The sequence below is a fragment of the Planococcus citri genome, chromosome 4, assembly GCF_950023065.1.
Source record: "Planococcus citri chromosome 4, ihPlaCitr1.1, whole genome shotgun sequence".
Classification (NCBI taxonomy): Eukaryota; Metazoa; Arthropoda; class Insecta; order Hemiptera; family Pseudococcidae; genus Planococcus; species Planococcus citri.
Window position 1 is genome coordinate 4215627 of NC_088680.1, and position 26084 is coordinate 4241710.

The window sequence follows — 26084 nt, forward strand, 5'->3', positions numbered from 1 at the left end:
GTATATTTATGCAATTTTCACCAACTTCAACCGAATTTTTCTCATAGAAGGAATACGATAAAAACCGTTTCATCGCCACATACGTGTAGTATTTTACACGTAGAAAATAATGACGTCAAAAAATTGATAAAAAAATTTCCTTGCCGAACGAGTGCATCGTATTCGAATTCGAAACACTAGTATATCAGATTCAAACACTACTCTAATGACAGGGAGTAGTGGCGCACTCCTGTAATCCGAGCTAAGGATGTCTGGTCGTGGGTACGTACCCCCCACCGCTCCGCACCTCTAACTTCGGGAACCCAAGGCAAACGGCGACACTGTCGCACAGCGCGCATTCAATACGACGACGAGTCGTACATCTACGCATTCTCCGCCTCTCGGCTAAGCACTCAGCAATCGGTCGACGTACCGAAACACCCGCCGTCGCCCTTTGGTGGTCGGGGCGACCGGGTAAACGCAACGCTCTCAATTCGGCATGCATGCCAAACCTAGTAGCAACGCAATCAAAAGCCCTTGGTCAATTCCCATCAACATGAGTGTGTGAGCGCAGCTTGGGCGCCGGGCAACGCGCGCGGACGATCATTTTGTTGAAATTATCTAAAATTTTGATTTGATTATTTTTTAATGTATTATCTGTTATCTATAAACATAAAGTACTGTTTGAATGATAAGTAGGTCGACGATAGATTATTTTTGATGAACGAGAATCGAGTCTAACTTGCGATGTAGTTGACGTATCGAAGTGCAAAAAAAACTGCTGTAATCGAAATTTTGACTGCAGAAGTTGAAGAATACACTATAAGGTCTTTATTCCTGGATTGGCTTCAATTTCTCAGATAAAGATTTTAGTATGCTTTGTAGATAAGTATGTAATGTAAGTACCTACTCAAATCTTCCAGAGTGATCTTTAGCTAAGAGACACCTCTCAATATGAGAAATACCAACTTTGATCAAATTGAATTGTGAAAGCTGAGATTCATATTTTCAACTTCTGAAAAGTAGCTTTGAATTTTACTTATTTGAAAGTTGAAATGAAACCTGATGATTTTTTTTTTCAAAATTGAAAATTCCAATTTTCAAATATTTGTTAAAGGCTTCAAACAGAAAAAAAAATCCACCTTTGATAGCTTGAGCTTAGCTCTGAGCAAAGCTATTGAATCTTTGAAGTGATGAAAGAGCCATCTCGTAGCTCTTAGAACTATACTTACAAGAGAAGTATCTCAAAATGCACAAAAAATTTTAAATCGAGCAAAAAGGAATCGAAAAAGAACACTGAAACTTACCACCAGAAAAAAATGCAGGCGCTGAAATTTATTTTTCGATTTTTGGCAGATGTTTGAAAAGCCAAGTTTGGCTCATTTTTCAAGAAAAAAAAACATATCAAAATTTGATTAAGTAAATTTGACGTACAATAAGGCTAAAATTTAGTTTTTGCACTTTTCTATGTACCTCTAGAATCGATAGATGGTTACATGTGAACTTATTGGTGCATTAAATTCATTTTCACCCCATTTCAGATTTTTTTAGAGAGAACTGAATAATCATGAAAATGTAAGTACCTATACCGGAGGCCCCAGATTTTCAAAATGATAAATATCTGGGCTAATTTTGAATTTTTTAAAAATTCGGCAAATTAAAAATAAACTATAATAAAATACATAGATAAAAATTGGACGAATCTCGTAAAAAAATTGAATTAGTAGTTATCCAAACAAAATACGTAGAATAATTTGAATTGAATTAGATCATATTTGATAAAAAGTGTACAAATTAAAATTAAACTGCAAATGAATTGAAATGAATTGACGAATTACTTACCTACTTAAATTAAATCACCTAAATGTAGGCTAAAATCGAATGGAATTTCGAAAAAATACAAATGGCCTTTGAACCCTCTCTAGAGATGTGCAGTCTGAAAAGTGAAAAGTACTTTTCTTTCAATGAATATAGTTGAAAAGAAAAGTTCCTACTTTCCACTTCACTTTTCAGTTTTCATTAAAAAAAAAAGCGAGTGACCAATCAATTTACTCATCAGAGATCACTGACCTCATTGATGAAGTTAAATATCAAGTTTCACTTTCTCCACTCCTCCACCTTCGCAATTCAGCACTCATTTTTGATGTTTTTCACTACATTTTTTTCAAAACTGAAAAACCCAAAAATGTTAGAGGCTCTAGAAAGGCTCAAACTACCACTATTCGATTAATTAGGTGGAAAAAAATGATTTTGTTTTTTTTTGTGTGTTTTAGATAGGCAAAAAATACATCAATTTGAAGCTCTTGCAGAGAGCTTTAAAATGAGACTCACACGATTTACTTTTCACTTTTTATTTTACCAAAATTACTTTTCTGAAAAGTGCACATCTCAAACCCTCTCTGTGGGAGGTGGAATGGAGTTGTTTTTTTTTCTTTAACAATTGAATTTCTCGTCATCATACCTACTGGCCATACTTATTTAGATTGTTGGAAACGAACGGAACTTGAAGAACAGCTGTTTGCGATGCTTCAAAGGGTAGGTACCTAATTGATAGTTCTAGTGGGTTCAAGAATATTCCCCAAAAATATCAAAATATCAAAATTGAACATGTTTATGTATATGAGCTCCATTTCCAAAAGCTTGACGAATTTCGGAACTCTAATTCAGAAATTGGAAAAAAAGTCTGGAAGCGTAGATACTTACGTTTTTATGATATTTACGAATATGAATTTTTCGTGTTGGGACTCGCTTAGTCATGAGGTAGAAGGGGAGGATCGCGGGGGGAAATCAAATCCCCAAAATTTTAATCAAAACTTGAAAAACTGTCAAATACTAAGTTCAGGATTTTAACGTAGTTGAAAATAGTGGACAAAATTCCGGGCAAACACCCCCCCCCCTCTTCACAAAGATCCGTCAATTTTGGGGAAAAGCACCAGATATTGAAATTCATTTCTCGATTTTTGACCAGTTCCTAAAAATTATGGAAAGATGATTTTTTATGCGGAAAAAAAATAAACAAAATTTTATCTTTTTATGCCAAGAAAATGGTGGACAAAATTCCGGACAAACACCCCCCTCCCTCCTTCCCAAAGATCCGTCAATTTTGGGGAAAAGCGAAATTTTCCGATATTGAAATTCATTTTTCGATTTTTGATCAGTTCTTAAAAATTGTAAAACTGATTTTTTATAGAAAAAAAATCAAACCAAATTTCAGATTTTGATTTTTTTATTAAAAAATATAGAACCAAATAAAAATTTCCAAAAATTTGTCAAAAATCAAAAAATGAATTCCAGCGCTTGAAATTTTTGCTGGTGGTATATTTTGCGGCCTTCTTTTTCGATTTCCCTCTATCCAGTTGAAAAATGTTTTTACTTCTCAAAACTCAAATTTCCCAAAGCTTTTGCCCTCGCTTTGCTCGGGCTTGTTTTCTTTTCTTTTTCAAAGACAATCTGATCGAAATTTCTAGATAATAAAAATCAAGTTTTAAAGCCAAAAAATGAACTCTTTGCGAAAAAAAACATCGTTTTTCGCCCTCGTTTGGGCTTGTTCTGTTTTCTTTTTCAAAATCAACTTCTTTAAAAAAAACATCATTGAAATTCTAAAATTTTAAAAACCGAAAAAAAATACTCGTCCTCACATAAAAAACCTCGGTTTTATGCTTCCGGAAATGCAAATTTTCAGAAGTTTTCACCCTTGCTTCGCTCGAGCCTGTTCTCTTTTCTTTTTCAAAAGTAGTTAACTTCATTTAAAAAAACATCACTCCAATATTAAAATTTAAAAAACCAAAAAATAAACTCTTCTTATTAAAAAAATCCTCGTTTTTGGGCATCTAGAAATGAAAATTTTCAAAAGTTCTCGTCCTCGCTTCGTTAGGGCCAATTTGTTTCTCATTTTCAGATAAACAAATATCACATTTTGATGCCTCCAAAAATCCAAAAAAGAAAAAAACCATTTTCAAAAGTCATACGAATATTGTATCAATTGGCCAAACTTGAGGCATGATTTTACTCATTTATTTATTCATTTTTACGAGTTAAAAAAGTTAATAATCAAAGTTTAGCTGTTTTGTGTATCCGAAGAAGTACCCAGTTCGAAGAGAAGCTTATAAAAATAATACCCCCCCCCCCAAAAAAAATCTTCAACTGAAGTATGAGGTAAGCATTTAGAAAATTGAGAAAAATGGTCTGGAAAACCTGGAAAAGTCAGGGAAAATCATTTCCAGAAATGAGTGGACACCCTGTATTACTTTGGTGAATTTCAAGGTTCCAATTTATTCGTTTAGATCCCTTCAAATCCTCTCCCCCGTTCCAAAAATGGCGAGATTATTATGATTATGAATGTTGGTTATTTTTTTGTTGCTTCATGCACCTAATGAATTTACATATCTCAAAGTTTCAGAGTTTCTTGCATGTTTAAATTTTTTTTTGTTTTCAATTAAAACTAAAGTTTGACTGCGTTTTTTTTTCAATAAATATGTATATATCCGAAGAAAGTAGGTACCCATTTTAAAGAGAAACGTGTGGAAAAAAATTACCCCCCCCCTCCTCCCGGCAGCTTCTTTTTTAATTAACGTATAGGGATAGAAAATTGAAAAAAAATTGTCCGGAAAACCTGGAAAAGTGAGGGAAAATGACATGTCAAAAATAATGGACACTCTGTATAATTTTTCACTTTATTTTCTTTTAAAATTTATTCCAAATTTTTTTGTTCAATTGATTTTATCTAAATTGAATTTCATATTTCGATTTAATTTATAAATTTTTTAAATTTTGATTCAATTTTCAAGACTGTAAATTTAATAAATGCATGCATAAAATTACCCACGATGTGATGACAAGTCACCTATCCACGGGAAAATTTTGATTCTATTTTTATTTTTGATTTCGGATTTATTTCACTTTGATTTTTTTTATTAACCTACCTTGCATTCATTTCCATCTTTTAGTTTAGTTTAATTCCTTTTAAAAACTAATTAATTTGATTCAAATTGATGATTTTAATTTTCAAGTTAAAAGGGACCCTATCTCAATATCACAACACAACTTATACAAAGTTGGCGCGAAATTTTAATTTTATTGAATTTGTATAAAATTATTTAATTAAACCTTTAGGACTGTAAATTTGACAAATGGGAGCATAAAATTCCCCGATGTGATGACAAATCACGTATTCACAGGAAATTTGTTAATTTCTAGGAATCCATTCCAGTTTGTACATAATTACGTTATTTTATTATAATGAATGCATTCATATGCTACTCGTATATTCGTCATTATACGAGTATTTTCAAAATCCATGGACCTGTACTGAACAAAACGGTGAATCACGAAAAAAAATTGTCGAAGGATTTCGATCAATTTCAGCGAAGACCTTCATTTTGAGTTGAAAGTCATTGAAAAAAATTGTAGCTTTGTAAGTGCTCCTGAAGGGGAAATTCGAGTTTTTTTTTAAAAGGGTGTATTTTCGAAAAAAATTGTCGTTTTTCGTTCTTGCTGTAATCATCTCGTTTTATGAAAAATTATTTATTTCTGAAACTGGCGAAATATTTCGAAACGCAGTAGTGCCAATTTTTTCGTCATTAATGCTAATTTCAAAAATCGTCTCGAGAAAAATAGGTGGTTAAAAACTTGGGAATTTTTTCGGTTTTTTTGATAATTTGTCAATACAGTATGACACAAAAGTGGTGCTAAGTGGTTTTTAATTCTAAGTGGAAAGAGCTAGCGAGATGAATGAAGCGGCGTTAAGTAGGGAAAACTAAGGGCTTCCAAAAGCGACCTTGAAAATGTCAGATCCATGCACAGGGTGTCTACAAATTGAAAAACCGGTTCGGTCAAAAAATTCAAAGTGGTTTTTATAGGGCCAATGTATTCTACACACTGAGGCGACAAAACCGTGATATGAATTTTTTGAAACCGGTTCATTAATTTGCAACCAGTTGACAAAAAATACCCCAAAATTGTAGATAGAAAAAAAAGCTTGAAACAAAAGTTTTAGAGCGTGAAAAATTACACAAATCTGTTCATTCACATTTTGAAACCGGTTCATTGGTACACATTTAGCAACCGGTTTTTGACAATCACCTAAGAATTGGAGATAAAGGAAAAAGATTGAAACAAAAGTTGTAGAACGTGAAAAATTGAACCATTATTGCTGATCGATTTTGAAACCGGCTTATTAATTTGCAACCAGTCATCACAAAAAACCCAAAAATTGTAGATAGAGAAATAAGCTTGAAACAAAAGTTGTAGAGTGTGAAAATTAACACAATTCTGTGTAATCACATTTTGAAACCTGTTCATTGGCACACATTTAGCAACTGGTTTTTGACAATCACCTAAAAATTGTAGATAGAGAAAAAAGCTTGGGACAAAAGCTGTAGAGTGTGAAAAATTGAACCATTTTTGCTGATCAGATGTTGAAACCCGGTTTATTAATTTGCAACCAGTTATCACAAAAAACCCAAAAATTGTAGATAGAAAAAAAAGCTTGAAACAAAAGTTTTAGAGCGTGAAAAATTACACAAATCTGTTCAATCACATTTTGAAACCGGTTCATTGGTACACATTTAGCAACTGGTTTTTGACAATCACCTAAAAATTGTAGATAAAGAAAAAAGCTTGGGACAAAAGTTGTAGAACGTGAAAAATTGAACCATTATCGCTGATCAGATTTTGAAACCGGTTTATTAATTTGCAACCAGTTATCACAAAAACCCCAAAAATTGTAGATAGAGAAAAAAGCTTGAAACAAAAGTTGTAGAGTGTGAAAAATTACACAATTCTGTTCAATCACATTTTGAAACCGGTTCATTGGCACACATTTAGCAACCGGTTTTTGACAATCGCCTAAAAATTGTAGATAGAGAAAAAAGTTTGGGACAAAAGTTGTAGAGTGTGAAAAATTGAACCATTTTCGCTGATCAGATGTTGAAACCCAGTTTATTGATTTGCAACCAGTTATCACAAAAACCCCAAAAATTGTAGATAGAGAAAAAAGCTTGAAACAAAAGTTGTAGAGTGTGAAAAATTACACAATTCTGTTCAATCACATTTTGAAACCGGTTCATTGGTACACATTTCGCAACCGGTTTTTGACAATCGCCTAAAAATTGGAGATAAAGAAAAAAGTTTGAAACATATGTTGTAGAATGTGAAAAATTGAACTATTTTCGCTGATCAGATTTTGAAACCGGTTGATTAATTCGCAGCAAGCCATCAAAAGTTGCCTGGTTGCAAATTTATTATAGCCACGAACCGGTTCCAAAATCTGATCAGCAAAAATGGTTCAATTTTTCACGCTCTTCAACTTTTTTTTCAAGCTTTTTTCTCATCTCCAATTTTTAAGTGATTGTCAAAAACCGGTTGCTAAATGTGTACCAATGAACCGGTTTCAAAATGTGATTTGACAGAATCGTGTAATTTTTCACGCTCTACGACTTTCGTTTCAAACTTTTTTTCCATCTACAATTTTTGGGTATTTTTTGTCAACTGGTTGCAAATTAATGAACCGGTTTCAAAAAATTCATATCACGTTTTTGTCGCCTTAGAGTCTTTCGATTTCGCTCAATTTTTTTTACATTATCTACCCTGCACCCAGTAAGTAAGAAACCCGCAATCAGTTTGGTCCCAGCGCCCTCAGGGGGTGGGTGGGGAGCTTCCATTATTTTCACATTGTCTCGAGGTACTCAACTTCAGCAGCGCATTCCTCCAAAACTATGATACTTTGATCAAAACTGATTTCACAGTTCGATAGGGTATTGAATTTTGACTTTTTCAGGTATTTTGAAATTTTCAAAAGTTGAAAGTTGAACTTTCAAATTGAAAGTTTGAATATCAAAATGGCGCTGTGAGTAGGGGCTACCATTTAAAATTCTGAAAAAATTTCCATTGATGCACTTTTTGATGCTCTCTCGAAATATTCAAGTTTCGAGATGAGATCTTTCGATGGAGGGGGAGCACCCTCACCCCCAATTTGGGGCAAAACTTTCGAAAAAAAATCTGGGGCATGTGATATATCGAATTGTATGTTTTTGGTAACGCTGAACACGAATATGACGTTAGATTTTTGATTGGACCCATCCACGGCCCTCAGCACCTCCCCAAATGGGGTAAAAGTTCAAAATAGGGGTTTTTTCGTGCGACACATCTAATAGTATGTTTTCGGTGATGCTGAACGCGGATATGACGTCAGATTTTTGGTTGGACCCCATCTACGGTCTCTAACAAATATTTTGGACTTTTATCAATGGGGGGAGGTTCTGGGAGCCATGGGTGAGGTCTATTTGAAAAACTACGGCTATATTCGTGTTCAGCGATATCGAAAACATAATATTTCATGTGTCACACGATTGAAACCATTTTTTTTTTAGCTTACTTCCCTTGGGGAGGTGCTGGGGGGGGGGGCATGGATATGTCCAATCAAAAATCTGACGCAATAATCGTGTTCAGCGTCACCAAAAACATACTATTTGATGTGTCGCACGAAAAAACCCCTATTTTGAACTTTTACCCCATTTGGCGAGGTGCTGAGGAGGATAAAAAAAATCAAAACACGAATTCGCCCAAAAATAAGCGATTTGCAAATTTTCAACGCTCAGTAGAATCCAAAAAGATTGAAATTTTGATGCTAAATAATGTCAATCAGTACCTACGTATGGCCAGTCGTAGCAACAAAAGTATAAAGTGGGTATATCGACTATTGAGCAATATTGAGCTCTGCCCAGCAGGAAATAGAAGTACAATAGCTCACATACGCATTATAATAAACCCGGGCTCGCGCCCTCGCTTCGCTCGGGCTGCTCGCATGGCCCTCGCTTCGCTCAGGCTTTGCCTCTTCCTTTCACTCAACAGCTCGCGCCCTCGCTTCGCTCGGGCTGCTCGCCTGATCTTCGCGTTGCTCAAGCCTCTTATTCTTGTTTTCATACAGTCATTGTTAGAAGTGATATTCAAAAATAAAAAATGTAACTAAGAAGCTCGAAAACAAATGAAAGAACCCTCAAGAAATAAGTTTTTTGGATTTTTGACCGAGGTCCAACACTTCAAAAAATTTGAAAAAAATACCTATGTACTTTGGTTTGCACCACTTTTAGGTGTAAAGTAATAGCAGTTTGAAATTATTTTCTTTTCAGCTTTTTGCCTGGCATACAGTCCATGAAATTTGTAAAAAAATCTACGGATTCACCTTCCGTATTTCTATACACCACAGAAGTTTAAAATTCTATTTTTTTTTTTTTTTTTTTTTGGTTCCCCAAAAGATACTCTGCGATTTATTAATTTAATAACATATTCTTGAACATATGAATATTTTCAAAATTTGGGCTTTAAAAAACCTATTCACTCAGTGATGGGATATCAAAATTGTATTTTCCCCCTTATCTTCGATTTTAGAAGCGGGAAATTTCCCACTTTTTCCGACAAAAATTCATGATATGTATTATTTCCCTTGGTTTTCCCATTTTTTTGAAATTAAAATTACGAAAAAAGTACCTACTTATAAAAAAAGAAAAAAAGAAAAAAGTGAGTAAAAAATAAAAATCACAATTGCTAATTTTAAAACTTTGGTATAAAAAATGGTCCGATATTATTATAATTTTTTTAAGAGTAAAGCCACTGAAATCTCAAAATCTCTTCACTTTCTCACTTTTTTGGTCGAAATCTCAAAATTTCCTACATTTTTTTCTCATTTTGAGAATCAATTTCTCATGTTTTTTCCTATTTTACAATTTCCCACGATATCTCATCACCGAATTATTCACTTATCACAACAGGGGTACCCTTTGATGATTTTTTTCTTGAGTGATAAGTAAAAATCTATTTCAACATGAATAAAATTTCAAACATTGTTTTTTCAAGTTCTTAAAATGCAGACAAAATATTCTAAAATGTGACGTATCTAATATCTCTATCAATCTATCCTTTCTGTGTTTCCCAACTCACCCCCTCCCTCCCTTCCTTCCTTCGAAGTGCAAATTCAGATTTACTGATGCATAATGTATGTATGTATGTAAGCCTATGTGATCTGGTTTTCGTAGAAATTGTGTACAATAAGGCTTGGCTGTTAATTATTGTCTTATTCATATTATTGATGCATGTGTCTGGTGTTGTGGAGTGTTTGAAAACGGCAAAAAAAATATACATTGTATCGTGAAATGCTTTAAATCATTAAATGTAGGGTGAAGAGGAAGAGGCGATTTTCTGTATTGTTAGGAGATACCACAGTCAGGTATTCGCGAAAGAGCCACAAAATACTCGCCAACCAAACCGGTTTTAGTGCATGATGACGTGTTGAACATCCCTAAACGTTCCAAAACGTCGCTTTAATGGATTCGGCTGTATAAGTTCTCAACTTTCAACTCGCTCTAGAAGCTTTCCTAATTAACTTTTCAAAGTTTTTAGATTTTTCCTGACAACCTGTTATCCACACCTTTCCACACCCCAAGTTTGAGCTTTCTAGCTATCATAGTTTCTCTAATAATTTCTATCACCAAGTAAGTAAGTAACATTCGGCGATATATATATTGATAAGCAGAAGCACGAGTACATCTACTCGCATAGCTGCGCGTACGAAATACACTTCACTATGAACCTGTTTGATTTGACTACGATAGTCGATACTCGATAGTGATACATACTTACTCATTTACCACTGCGATCGGTGATGACTCGATCCGTGAGCAATGAGCGTGATGTCCGTGATCCGCCATCCGCCACCGCCTAAAAATGTGGTACATTTCAAGGTTATAAGCGTGGTTTCGGTGCCAGCATCGCGATTGAATGGGCTGTGTAAAAACCTAGTAGGTGTGTTGGCGCGATGAATAGGAAACTCGTCCACGCGCCCGCCGTGGTAAAATCAGCGGCGTCGCGGGCCTTCAGCTTCGGTCTGATCATCGCTCTTGGTTTCCTTCTCGATCTGGTGGTAACTGCCAAGGCGCTGGCGTTTTCCGTTATATTCTCATCTACGTACATCTACATGTGGGAGGTTCGCATTTTTTTGTCGTTTGTTGTCTGAAGACGACGCGACGCCACCATCGACAATCGACATTGCCACACAGCATGTGTGAGTCGTATATGTAGGCATATGTATAGGCAGGGGGGTATACCTCTACCTGTGTGTGACTGTACCCTACGTATATTATTACACAATATGCTTACTACATGCATATACGAGTAAAGGTACATCTACATACATAGACATACGTATGTAGTTAGTTATGTACAACATTACATCGTCGTATTCGTATTGTACCTAAGTGATGTGTGTGGTGTGTGCATTAAATCTTGGGTCGTTGAACGCTAATACCGCGATGCCGCCGCTGCCGTTACAGCTACATCCATCGTCAATTTTTTTCACCGAATCGTAACACTACTATGATGAATCATAATATCTAACACTAAATCGAAATATTATGCTAATTGCCGAGTGGAAAAACTGTTACGTTATGCGTTGAGTATACGGTTCATTTGGTTTCTGAAAACAAATTATATAGGTACAGGTACACTAATGCTTACGTACCTACTAAAAACGTTTGATGATGATATGGCCATAGTTGATTGGTTCGTTATAAATAATACTATGTATTTACACGTGGATATTGGACCAGTGACTAATCTAAACTTGGTTTCGATTCAGGTGTAGTTAGTCCGACATTGAAAAGCCAATATTTATTCTGCACCCCAATTTCAATACGCTGTGAAGTCGACTACTGGTACATTTCAAGTCGTTTTGGAGCCACCAGCGACTTTTTGGAAATTACTGGAGCCTCCAGTAAATTTTGGAAACTTAAAATTTCATCGAATGAAGTCGAAAAGCCGAAATTCGCTCTGCACAGCAGTGTGGAAATTCCAAGTACCTATCAAAAATCTGCTGGGGGAGCTGGAAATTTTCAAAAATCCACTGGAGGCTCCAGATTGACTTGAATTCACTTGCAGTCGAAAGTACAGAGTAAATTTTTATAAAAATTTCGAGCATCGGAAAATCTACTGGAGGCTCCAGTAATTTCCAAAAAGTCGCTGGAGGCTCCAAAATGACTTGAAATCTACCTGGTGTCGACTTCATAGCGTAGTGAAATTAAACTGCAGAGTGAATTTCGGCTTTCTAACTCCATTTGAAGTTTCAAAAATCTACTGAAGTTGTTTCGAAGCCTCCAGCGACGTTTTGAAAATTCGTGAAGCCTCCGGTAGATTTTTAAGACTTGAAATTTCCACAAAATTCCTTCAAATACAGTTGAAAAGACGAAATTCATTCAGTCGAAAGCAGGTAGATTTCAAGTGGTTTTGGAGTCTCCAGCAACTTTTTGAAAATTACTGGAGCCTCCAGTAAATTTTTGAAACTTGAAATTTCTACAGTTTTGGAATTTCAGGTCTATTTGGTAAAATTTTACGGAAATTTCGATCATTGAAAAATATGCTGGAGAGCTGGAAATTTTCGAAAATCTGCTGGAGGCTCCAAATTCAGCTTGACTTTTCTTGCAGTCAACTTGAAAGCGTGTTTAAATTGAAGTGCATGGAATAAATTTCGGATTTCCATTTCTGTTTGGTAAAATTTTATGGAAATTTCGAGCATCGAAAAATCTGCTGGAGGCTCCAGTAATTTCCAAAAAGTCGCTGGAGGCTCCAAAACGACTTTGAAATCTACCTGCTGTCAACTTCATTCATAGTGTATTGAAATTAGTCTGCAGAGTAAATTTCGGCTTTCTAACACCATTTGAAACTTCAAAAATCTACTAAAGTCGTTTTGAAGCCTCCAGCGACGTTTTGAAAATTCGTGAAGCCTCCGGCAGATTTTTGAGACTTGAAATTTCCACAAAATTCCTTCAAATGCAGTTGGAAAGACGAAATTCATTCTGTAAACTAATTTCAATACGCTATGAAGTCGATATCAGGTAGACTTCAAGTCGTTTTGGAGCCTCCAGCAACTTTTTGAAAATTACTGGAGCCTCCAGTAAATTTTTGAAACTTGAAATTTCTAAAATTTTGGAATTTCAGCTCTGGTAAAATTTTACGGAAATTTCGATCATTGAAAAATATGCTGGAGAGCTGGAAATTTTCGGAAATCTGCTGGAGGCTCCAAATTGACTTGAATTCTCTTGCAGTCAACTTGAAAGTGTGTTTAAATTGAAGTGCATGGAGTGAATTTCGGATTTCGAATTCTGTTTGGTAAAATTTTATAGAAATTTCGAGCATCGAAAAATCTGCTGGAGGCTCCAGTAATTTCCAAAAAGTCGCTGGAGGCTCCAAATCGACTTGAAATCTAGCTGCTGTTGACTTCAAAGCGTATTGAAATTAGTTTGCAGAGTAAATAACGGCTTTATAACTCAATTTTGAAGTTTCAAAAGTCTACTCAAGTCGGTTTGAAGCCTCCAGCGACGTATTGAAAATTTGTGGGGCCTCCAGTAAATTTTTGAAACTAGAAATTTCCACAAAATTCCTTCAAATGCAGTTGGAAAGACGAAATTCATTCTGTAAACTAATTCCAATACGCTATGAAGTCGAAAGCAGGTAGATTTCAAGTCGTTTTGGAGCCTCCAGCAACTTTTTGAAAAATACTGGAGCCTCCAGTAAATTTTTGAAACTTGATATTTCTACAATTTTGGAATTTCAGCTCTGGTAAAATTTTACGGAAATTTCGATCATTGAAAAATCTGCTGGAGAGCTGGAAATTTTCGAAAATCTGCTGGAGGCTCCAAATTGACTTGAATTCTCTTGCAGTCAACTTGAAAGCGTGTTTAAATTGAAGTGCATGGAGTGAATTTCGGATTTCCAATTCTGTTTGGTAAAATTGTATAGAAATTTCGAGCATCGGAAAATCTGCTGGAGGCTCCAGTAATTTCCAAAAAGTCGCTGGAGGCTTCAAAACGACCTGAAATCTTCATAGCGTAGTGAAATTAGTCTGCAGAGTAAATTTCGGCTTTCTAACACCATTTGAAATTTCAAAAGTCTCCTGAAGTCGTTCTGAAGCCTCCAGCGACGTTTTGAAAATTCGTGGAGCCTCCAGTAAATTTTTGAAACTTGAAATTCCCACGAATTTCGATCAAATGCAGTTTAAAAGACGAAATTCATTTTGCAAACTGATTCCAATACGCTATGAAGTCGAAAGTAAGTAGATTTCAAGTGGTTTTGGAGCCTCCAGCGGACTTTTCAAAAATTAAATTTTCTATACAATTTTACCAAACAGAACTGGAAATTCAAAGTTTACTCTGCAGGTAGATTTCAAGTCGTTTTGGAGCCTCCAACGACTTTCTAAAAAATACTGGAGCCTCCAGCAGATTTTTGAAACTTGAAATTTCCAAAAAATCCCATCAAATGCAGTTGTAAAGACGAAATTCATTCTGTAAACTAATTCCAATACGCTATGATGTCAAAAACAGGTAGATTTCAAGTCTTTTTGGAGCCTCCAGCAACTTTTTGAAAATTACTGGAGCCTCCAGTAGATTTTTGAAGCTTGAAATTTCTACAATTTTGGAATTTCAGCTCTGTTTGGTAAAATTTTATGAAAATTTCGATCATTGGAAAATCTGCTGGAAGCTCCAGTAATTTCCAAAAAGTCGCTGGAGGCGCCAAAACAGATTGAAATCTACTTGCTGTCGATTTCATTTCATAGGGTATTGTAATTAGTTTACAGAATGAATTTCGGCTTTCCAACTACATTTGAAGGAATTTTGTGGAAATTGCAAGTTTCGAAAATCTACTGGAGGCTCCAAGAATTTATAAAAAATCGCTGGAGTCTCCAATATGACTTGAAACCACCAGCAGTAGACTTGATAGTGAGTTCAAGTTGGAATGCAGCGTGGATTTAGGATTTCCAATGAAGTTTGATAAACAAATTTCAAAGATCTGCTGGAGGCTCCAGAGCGGCTCGATACGATTTGAAACAGTTTCCAATCGATTTGGCAGGTCCAAAACAGGACATACCCCAAATTTCAGCTTTCTATGTCAATTTGATAAAATTTTGATTTTTTTCCTCATTTTTGATCTGCATTTTTGATTTTAAAAAATTTATCAAAAATTGAAAAATGCTCTTTAGCGCTTTGAAACGGGAGAAATATTCAATTTGGGAAACATTGGTGCCATTTTTTGGTAATCATTGTAAATTTAAAAAAAAATCAAGTTTTTGGCCATTTTTTTTTTCAATTTTTCAAAATTGGCACCACTGTATTCCAACATATTTCTCCAGTTTCAAAGTAAAAGTTCAATCGTGAAGCTTTTAAGGTGAAATGTTCAACCTTTGAGTTACAAATTGAAAGTTCAACATTTTGATTTCACTGATAAAGTTCGACTTTGAGCTTTTACAGCGAGCTTTGACGTCGAGTTTTGAAGCAAAATTTCAACTAGAAGATCTGTATGGATATTTTTAGCCCTTGCACAGTAAAAGTTTGACTATGAGCTTTTTCAGTAGACTCGGACGATGAATTTTGAAACGAAAGTTTGGCTAGACGATTTCAGGTGAATATTTTTCTGAAAATTCACAGCAAAAGTTTGGCTTTAAGTAATTATTGAAAGTTCAACCTTCTGATTCCACTACAAAAGTTCAACTTTGAGCTTTTACAGCGGAACTTTGTCGTCGAGTTTTGAAGCAAAAGTTCAACCAGAAGATCTCTGTGGATATTTTTTGGTCTTTCACAGCAAAAGTTTGACTTTGAGCTTTTTCAGTACTTAAACTTGGACAATGAGTTTTGAAGCGAAAGTTTGACTAGAAGATTTCAAGTGAATATTTTTCTGAAAATTCAAAGCAAAAGTTTGGCTTTAAGTAATTATTGAAAGTTCAACCTTCTGATTCCGCTACAAAAGTTCAACTTTGAGCTTTTACAGCGGAACTTTGACTCGAGTTTTGAAGCAAAAGTTCAACTATAGAAGATTTCAATTGATATTTTTTAGCCAAGTTCGACTTCGAGCTATGTAGCAATTCGAAGTTCAACCTTTGTGATTATACAGCAAAAGTTCAACTTTGAACTTTTCATGCAAACTAGATTTCTATGGACATTTTTTGACCATTTATAGCAAAAGTTTGACTTCTGGAGCTATACATTGCAAGTTCAAACTTGAGATTTTACAGCCAAAGTTCAAATTTGAGCTTTTTCAGTAAGCTTGGACGACGAATTCGGAATCAAAAATTTGAATTAGAGATTTTGAGTAGATATTTTTCTGAAAATTCACAGCAAAAGTTTGGCCTTGAGTAATAACTGAAAGCTCAACTTGGTCAGTTTACAGACAAAGGTCAACTGGTGAGCTTTTGCAGCAAAATTTGACGACGAGTTCTAAAGCGAAAATTTGAATTAGAGATTTCAAGTGAATGTTTTTCTGAAAATTCGCAGCAAAGGTTTGGCTTTGAGTAATAATTTGGAAGCTCAACTTCGTTATTTCACAAAAAAAAGCTCAACTGGTGAGCTTTTTAAGCAAAGTTTGGCGTGCTTCGAATCAAAAGCTGGTCTAATTGAACAATTTCCAGAAAATACGTAAAAACTTGAGCTATTGATTTTGAAAGTGCAACTTCACAGCGAAAGTTGAACTTGTGAGCTTTTAGAGTCGACTTTAACCAAGAATCTTGAACCAAAAGTTTGATTTGGATATTTCAAGTTGATATTTTTTCAATACTGGTGATTTAATGAGCTTTCTAGTAGGTAAAAATCTGACGAGACGGTTTCGAGTGGATATTTTTTCTGAAGATTCGAAACAACAGTTTGATTTTAAGTTATACTGAAAGTTCAATTTTGTGATTTTGAGCTAAAGTTCAACTTGGACAGTGAGCTTTCAAGTAGAATTTTCCCATTGAAGAGTTCAAATACATATTTTTCTACTTTTCAGGAGCTATTAACTGAAAGTTCTCAAATTTTTATGATTTGACAGCAGCGGTTTGAGTTTGAGCTTTTACAGTAAACTTTGACTAGAAGATTTCAAGTTGATGGTTTTTTGAGTGCTCGCAGCAAATGTTTGACTTTTGGCTATCGACTGAAAATTAAACTTTGCAATTTGATATTTACCTATTAATTTTGTGATAATTTGGCAAAATTTTCACAAAATTTCATCAATTTTTCTTAGAATGTTTAGTCTTGTATTTTTTTAATATCTTAATGTTATTTTCAACGTTTTTGATTTTTTTTTCAACAGAGACACGATTGACTAATTTTTATCTCGTATTTTTTTTTTTTTTTTTGATTGCAGGAGATCATCAAATGTAGACTGAATGACGGACTTCGATAGAATAAAACGTGCTTGTCTGAAAAAAGGCGAACTTTGGGAAGATCCAGATTTCCCAGCTACTCAATCGTCGGTATTTTACCACCAAAAGCCACCATTTCAGTTCACTTGGAAAAGACCTAAGGTACGTGTAATTCAAGGCGTATAAGATCGAATTGATAAAATTACGTAATTGAGATTTGATAACGATAATAATAATTACAATATTGCCACGTTCAAAATTACGTGCTACACATTAAAAAAAAATGTGTCGATTTTAACGGTGAAAATTTTCGTTTTCATTTTAAATCAAATTGTAATTTACATAATATACCTACATGTAAGATCACACAACAGGCTGTATATGTACTGTACACCAACTCGAGCCGGACCATTTTAATAAGCTGATTAATTAAATTAAACGCTAATCGAAAGTTCTATATCGTGCATACAGGTGTAATAAAATGCTTAATTACGCGTATTTATTTTCAGGAACTATGCGCACGTCCGGTGTTTGTACACGACGCGCCGACTCAGTTCGATGTCAGTGCCGGCAAAATGGGTAAGTGTTTTGATTAATTAAAAAAAAAAAACCAATCGAATGAAAAATAAAAAAAAAAGAAAAAGGCAACGCGCCAGTATTTACAATTTACATTTATGATTTTTACGATCGAGCGTGTGTGTATGGTGAAAGAAAATGAAAAGTTTCTATATCGTATGTAGGTACTACGTATAGGTAGAGGTACGTCAAGTATCTTGAATTCGTGCTCTTTGAACTTATAGCTGCAGATAAATGTAGGTACCCTGACCTATACTTTTACTGCTTCTGCGAATCGTCGACCTCACGTCGTTCTTCATTTTGTGCTAATAAAATACCTATGTGTTTGAAAAGTGAGAACTGTAATCGATAATATTATATCTGGATGTGTTCTTTCATCTTTTTTTTTTTAATGTTGGCTGCGTTGGAATTTCCTGTGTTGCATGTCTTGATACGGATGTAAAAAAAAAAAATAGTTGGATTTGGAGCACTTGAGGTTTGGATCTGATTTTTGAATGGTTTTTGAAGTTTTTTGAAATCGATTTTGAATAGGTTTTTAGAGGGATCACTTTATTTTATTTTTTTTGATTTTTAGAATCTTTAATTTTATTTTCAGTTTATTTTATCAACGGAGTTTTTGATTTTATTTTTAATTTTCTATCAAGTTTGTTTTTCAAATTTTCAAATTTTATTTCAATTTCATTTTATTTAAAAGTTTTTAATCCATTTCCGATTCATGATTTTATTGAATTCAATTTTTTCATTTTTAAATTTTAATTTCAGAATTTTCAATTTTGTTACCCGTTTCTGATTTTATTTTCGGAGTTTTGAATATTATGTTTAATAGTTTTCAGAATTTTCCATTTTTCAGGATTTCTTTTTTTCCAATTTTTATTTTTCATTATTTATTTTTTATTCAATTTTCTGAATTGTTGATTCATTTTTAGTTGATTTCACGAACAGAAATTTCAATTCTGTTCTCGATATCTGAATGTACAAATTTTTGACTGTTTTTGATTTTTTCAGTTTTCAATTTCATTTTTAAAATTTTCAATTTCATCGTCAGTTTTTTATTATTATTTTTTTAGTTTTCAATCTTGCTTTATGTTCTCTTTTTTCAATTTTTTATTTCATTTTGAGTTTTTCATTCGATTTTTTGAATTTTTGGTTGATTTTTCGTTGATTTTATCTTCAGAGTTCTGAATTTTGTTTTCGATTTCTTGAATTTTACCTACTTTGTGTTTTTGTTTTGATTGTTAACTTTCATTTTTTTCCGTCACTTTTTGATTTTATTTTTTATTCTATTTTACAAATTTTTGATTACCCTACCTACATTTTTAGTTGATCTCATGAACAGAATTGATAATTCTATTTTCAATTTCTGAATTCGTTTTTAGGTTTAATTTTCAGAATTTTTAAATTTTATTATCAGTTTTTTCGGAGTTTTCAAAATCTCAGTTCGTGATGTTCCTTTAGAAAAAATATTTTTTTGGGAAATATTTTATATTTGGATCTTTTTTTGCAGGGGGAGAGGGGGTTCAAATTTTATTTTGGAAGAAAAAGACACATTTTTAATGAAAAAAAAAACACTTTATTTGAGAAAAGATTTCATGTTTTGAAACATACTTACCTTATTGTCAATCTTTCTTGAAAACGTTCCATTTTTGAGAATAAAATCCTGCTTTTTTTTTTTTGGAAAAAATGCATTTTTGAAAAGAAAGTCTTCGCTTTTTTGAAAAAAAAGTTATACTTATTTTTGAAAAAACAAACTCACTTCTTTGAGAAAAAGATTTTATTTCTGGGAATCCTTTTCATTGTTTTTTTTTTTTTTGAAAAATCCCTCTTTTTGAAAAACGTCCCAATTTTTTTTCGGAAAATACAATTTTTTCAAAATTAAGAACACATTTTATCATAGAAAATGTCCCATTTGTTGAAATAAATTAAATCCTTTTTAAAATAGGAACCCAGTTAAAAAAAAAAAAAAAAAAAATGGAAAGTAAATAATCCAATTTTTCAACTTTGTATTTTTGGTTTCATTTTTCTTTTTTTTTTAACCCAATTACGCCTTATTTTCACTTTTCCAGTGTTTTTACCATTTTTAACAATACTACTACGGATTAGGAGGGAGGGGAGAGGGGTGTTGAGATCTCATTTGAAAATTAGTTTGCTAAGAAGTGGGTAAAAAAGTCATCCCTGTAATTTTTTTAATTTTTAGTCCCATTTTCCGTGAAAAAAATTAAAATAAAAAATTGATCATCATCATCATTGAACTTTGACCCGGTGAGCTGTTCAGCCCATCTGGGAAAATGTAGAAGAATTGCTCGCCGATGTACCATCAAGTCTTTTCTTCAGTCTTCCTCTACTCCTCCCGCCAGTTGGAGTGCACTCTTTGACTTTTTGAGAGGACCCTTCATCAGGCATTCTGTCAACGTGTTTTTGCCATTTCTTTCTGTAATCTTTCACTCGTCTAATGATTAGCGCTGCTCCCAGCTCCTTCAGGATGTCTTTGTTCCTTTTCCTATCTCATTTAGTATATCCTGCTGTGGCTCGCATGAATCTCATTTCCGCTGCAGTTACTCTGCTTTTTATATCCTTTCTCATTGTCCATGTTTCACTTCCATGTAGCAGCATTGGTCTTGCCAGCATATTGTAGATTCTTATTCGAGTTTTAGCTCTGACTTTTCTTGGAGGTATGGCTCGGTTTATAGCTCTGCTTACTCTCAGGAATTTACTGATCTTGAGTTGTGCGTCAACTTCTCCTTCATATGACAGCTCATATCCGAGATATTTAAAGCTGTTAACTTGTTCCACTGGCAGTCCATTTACAAAGATTTTACTGTGTATTGGCTCTACCCCCTCGAATGCCATCACCTTTGTTTTTGACGACGAGATTCTCATTCCGTCTCTAGGTTATATTCTCGTCTCTTCTCCATCACCAGCTTTGTTGCATATACTCCATCTATGCATGATCTTCCCTTTTGAAATCCATTTTGGCCATTCCAATATTATTGGCTCCGCATGGCTCTTGATTTTTCTCACTTTGTTGCAAGTATTTTGTAAGCAGCATTTAGTAGGCTAATTCCATGATAGTTTCCTGGGTCATTTATGGTCTCCTTTTTTGAAGATGGGTATTACAATTCCAGTACGGAAGTCTTCTGGTTTGCCACTTCGATTTCATTGTTGGGATCACTCCATAGGTTCGCATAGTATTCAAGCAGTTTTTCACAGTCGCCAGTGGGGCAATGTTGGTTCTGTGTACCTCATCTTCCGATATTCTTTTGATTATTTTGTACACTTTTGGTTTCAGTTTATATGTGTCCCTCTCCATGTTTGCCACAAACCTTTCATATTGTTCCTGTAGTGTTTCTCTTATCTTCTTTGTAGCTTCCTTTGTCTTGTTCATTCTTTGAGCTCATCCACTTCCGGATAAGGTTTTGTTTCCTCTTCACTTCTCTTGATAGTTTGTCGTTCCTGATGTTCAGCTTTTTGTGGTTTTGTCTACTTGATCTTTTTCTTAGTGCCTCCTCTGCTGCTCTCTGTACAATAGTTTTCGGGCAAACCCACTCCTTTTCTACATCCTTTTCTATTGGTAAGTCTTTTTCAATGATTTCCATTCTTCTTTTGTACAGCCAGTTTGTTACTGAATCATTTAGTGAGTTGATGTTGAGCTGCATCTTTCTACATTCAGTTGTCTTTCCTATCGTTACCTTAACGCCAAATCCGTGTATGTCCAATTGTCCATCCAAAAAAAATTTGTCTTTTTGCATCACTGATAAGACTCTGGGATGCTCTGAATTGAAAAATTTGCATCCGAGTGCAGTCAAAGTGCACCACTAAAGATGCAGGAAGATGACTGATGTTCAATCAGAACTCAACAAACTCTTACGAACATATCAGAACCTCATCAGTGATGCGTAAAATTGTACTTTTTTTGTATGGACATACTCGGATTTGGCATTAGTGCATTCCTACATAAGAGACAACGTTCAACGTTTAATGCTCAACTGGAAGAAGATGCTCAGTTATTGGCTGGAATCATCAACCTAAACGCGCAACGTCCAACCGAAACAAAATATTTTGAATTGGTTGAGTGTTGAGCATTGAACGTTGAACGTTGTCGCTTATGTAGGCGTGCACTTAAGGTAACGCTATGTTGTTGACTCTAATGGCTGCTTCGATGAGATGGTGATCTGATCCCATGCCATAGCCTCAAAATACCCGCACATCTAACATTGTCTTCTTGGCATGGATGTTTACCACCACATAATCGATTATTGACTCTTGGTCTCTAGCTGCCCATGTGATTTTATGGTATTTCTTATGTTTGTAGAATGTATTCATAATTGTGAAGTTGCTGTAGCTTAATATGCCAATCAGCCTTTTCCCATTTTCGTTTACTGTGATTTCTCAGTGTCTTCCTACCACTTTGTCATTTTCACTTGACCCTGTTCTTGCATTGAGGCCTCCTATTACAAAAATGCTGTGTTTTGGGTTCATCTTGTTGATGGTCTTTTGGAGCTGTTCGTAGAACTCGTCAGTTTCCTCCACTTTGCCTTCCTCTGGAGCATATACTTACGCCAATCACTGAAATATCTTGGTTCCCACATTTCAGATTTATCTCGATTTGTCTTTCACTCCATATTCTATATGCCAATAGTGAGCCAAAATTTGATTCTTATTCTGTCTTCATCAGAAAAAAAAACTCTTAAATTGATTGCTGGTGATTTCGTGTCACATTCGTCAATTTCTTGGATTTGAAAAATCTCAAATGAATCTAAATAGAATTCAAATTAACCATTCTTATGAGTTCAGGCACAAATTTCAAAATTTGTTTTTGTCAGTTCACGGTCTCCTTATTCTTCAGTAATATTATTTATTTTCGTAAAATTGGACCAAACTTTTGTTTTAGTGAGAAAGCTAAGGGGGTTAAATGGATACTTGTTCTTGGCAATTTTTGACTCTCAGCGACTCTGGGAACTGAATCTATGAAAAATGTGCTATCTATTTGCAAAGAAATGAATTTTGCTGGTCCTTAGTCAACTGTAGATACCTAGATAGTTCTCGAGCATGCGGTATCGAGTACTTTTCAGTATAATTTTCTATTTCTACGATAATCAAGATCGCAATTATTATGAAGAGCATTTCCCACGTTACTTACTATAAGTTCGCTACTGCAGACGTCTGGTTTTTTTTTCTTCGCTCATAATGCTCTTCGAAAGAAACAACAACTCGCAAGTCGTACGAGCGAGTAATTTGCAAACGCGAGACTAAGAGTAATTAGCGCGCGTTAAATGATTAGCGAACCGTGCGATATAGCGGATTTTGCATTTTCGTACACTCGTAGTTGTACAATGCAACACACTAAATTCGATGGAGCCCGGACTGGGCCACATTATGGCCCGGTATACTTTCGTTTTTTTTTTGCTTTGTTTCTCGTATCGTTTCTCCGACACTACGCAGCAGTCAACGATGCGATATTAGCTAGACTTTTGTTGATAATTGTCCAAAATAATCGCGTATATACTACTCGTAGATACATCTGAAGGTTTTTCTTTTCCTTTCTCTCAACCAGCAACGTAAACAATTGACTTTTTTTCCTTCTGCGCGTGGAAATGGAAATGGTACGTAAGCATGGTCTATGCTACAGAATCAGAGGGTACCCTGCTGACACGACTCGACCATACGAAAGTGTATAGTATACGCAACGACACGTTTCTGGAAGAGAATAGAGAGAGAGAATCGCGAGTCTCGAATGCGGAAATTCCCCAATCTGAATCGTCGGTACGATGACGAGAAGAAAAAACAAAAATCAAAAGAAGAAAGAAAATCGCGGTCATAAGGCAGCTCTCATGATAGCATGGCATGGCAGGCGAAAACGTAAAGTCACATAGTAGGTATATTTATCGTTTCAAGCTGGAACGACGAAGCTATCTATCTATCTATCTATAGCAACAGCAAAGATATTCGGATTTTTACGCTTGGAAAAGCACGTAACAACGATGCAGTTTACGTCGTCCTCCTGGTGCTTCGAAGGTACTACATTTATTACGGGTATATAACTATTTTCGCGTGTACTCGATGTACACAACAGCAACAGCCATCAGTACAACTGCCTAGCTGCCAGCTACTCTGTTTATAGTCTTATTACGCGTATAGAATCGATTATCAATTCATCGACGTAATGTCACTTTCCCTCGATTCGGCCGATTTTTATGCTCGTTTGTCGAAATGTCGATTGATAGAGCTGCGAAGTGGAGCTGACTCGATGAAGCTTATACCATGACCACCATTTATGCATAGCGAACGAAATAGGCATTTTATTTAATTTTCCTAGTGGAGCAATTCGAGCGATTAGCATCTCTATATACAAATTGAAAATGAATGAAGCACGGAATCCGAAATTTGGGAAACCCAGTCGATTACTTTTGACCTAAAAAGAGGAAATTGGCCTGAAATCTGTTTTTTTCAGTTTTTTTTTAAATTGATAATTTGTAATTATTGACAACGATGACTGAAAAATTGGCAGCACTGCTTTCCAAAATATTGCTCAACTTTCAGAACTGATATTTTTTGATGTTTTGGCATAAACTACAATGCAAAATATGGGAGAAAACATTTTCTGGACTTTTTACCTAAAAGTGAGTGATTTAAAAATTTTTAACTGCTCAATGTGGAATGGAATCCTTAAAGTCCTGTTTAATCTATATAGAGAACATATAATCTGTAAGACCTTCCATGTAAGTGGCAGGGAGGAGTATTGATCAGAGGTGTATGAATGTCAAACCTTCGCTATGCTGATGACACAGCCCTCATCGTCTCAAGTGTTGAAAATATGACCAGTTTTCTAAAATGTCTGGAAGAGGTTAGTGCAAAATATGGCTTGCTGATAAATGAAGCGAAGACGAAGATCATGATTGTGAATCAGCCTGAGAATAACTCGCCTGAAATCCAGAAAATTGAGAGAATCAAAGATGTGAATCAATTTGTATACCTAGTATCCATTGTAGATAACAAAGGAGGCGGTGAAGCATAGATAAGACCCAGGGAGCAAATCACACAAAGCACCATGTCTAGCCTAAAGAAGATGTGGTCAGATGCAGTAGTGAGCAAGGCTCTGAAGATAAGGCTTGTAAACGCTGTGGTGTTGTCAGTTTTTCTCTACGTGTCAGAAACCTTGACAGTACACTAGGGAGATTAAAGAAAAATTGATGCACTAGAAATGTGATGCTGGAGAAGAATGCTTCCGATCTCATGGACAGAGAAAAGGAGTAATGGTACTCAGCCAAATCCTCAAATACTTTGGGCATGTCACAAGGGTAGACACCATGGAGTCCCAATTTATTCGAGTCAAGATAAAGGGAATAAGAGGGTGTGAGCGCTCTCACACGACATGGACAGACTACATCCAGAAAGCCATAAGCAGAATCAGTTGGAAGGAGCTGGTGTGTTGTGTCACGCACAGGGCTGTAAGGTAATTTATGTTGGTAAATTACGGCGGTATTTTACCATATTTTACCAAAAGTTTATTACCGTATTTTACCATAAGTTACCAAAAAGCCAAATTGAACATTTTTTTTCATCTTTCCTTCATAAATTTCCAAATTTCCATGGAAATTTATGATTTGAAAGTTACCAAAAATTTTCCCCATAAATTTCCAAAAAATGTCCATGGAAAATTTTCTAGGTATAAATTCTTTCAATAACACCTAAAATAGATGAAAATATACTTCGGAGGCAGGTCAGAAGTTCAGAACTTCAAAGTCAAACTACAAATAACTCTTCATATCCGAAATGGTAAAATACCATAAATACCGTAAAATACTGTATTTTACTGTATTTTACCGCCGTATTTTACCAGCGAATAAATTACGGTAATTTAACAGCCCTGGTCACGCATTGTTGGGGAGTGGAACCAAACTGGAATGAACCGAAGTGCCAAACCACTTGCTTTTGGGAGAATTTTTGTGGAGTGGAATGGAACCTGGAGCAAATTACAAAAAATTTAAAGGAGCGAAACTGGAACCAAACATACAATACATACACACATCATCTCAAAATTGCTCAAAAAAAACTTGTGTGAAGTCGAAATTCAAATCCGAGTGTAAATTCCAAAGTTCATTTTCCATCCAAAAACAATACTTTCCTATACATCGCTTCACGCTGTTTGGAAAGTAAAAAGTGTTAATTTGGCTTTTTGGTAAACTATGGTAAAATACGGTAATAAACTTTGGGTAAAATACTGTAAAATATGGTAAAATACCGCCGTAATTTACCAACATAAACTACCTTACAGCCCTGCATGAAATGACCATTTTCCACGGCAGCCAAATACTTATTACTGAATTCGCAAAGTTTAAATATAATGAAAACATAGCCAATAATACAGTGGAACCTA

At 34.9% G+C, this 26084-nt stretch overlaps 1 protein-coding gene across 1 annotated transcript in view; it reads left to right on the top strand.

Annotated features, from left to right (window-relative positions):
• The window catches only part of CalpC (calpain-C), a 66376-nt gene that overhangs the window by 9564 nt on the left and 30728 nt on the right, over positions 1 to 26084 (top strand). Inside the window, exons 2-3 of the mRNA XM_065363354.1 lie at positions 17137 to 17296; positions 17644 to 17713. Of these exons, the coding sequence (XP_065219426.1) occupies positions 17159 to 17296; positions 17644 to 17713 (208 nt within the window). The 5' untranslated portion in view covers positions 17137 to 17158. The remainder of the gene's footprint in view (positions 1 to 17136; positions 17297 to 17643; positions 17714 to 26084) is intronic.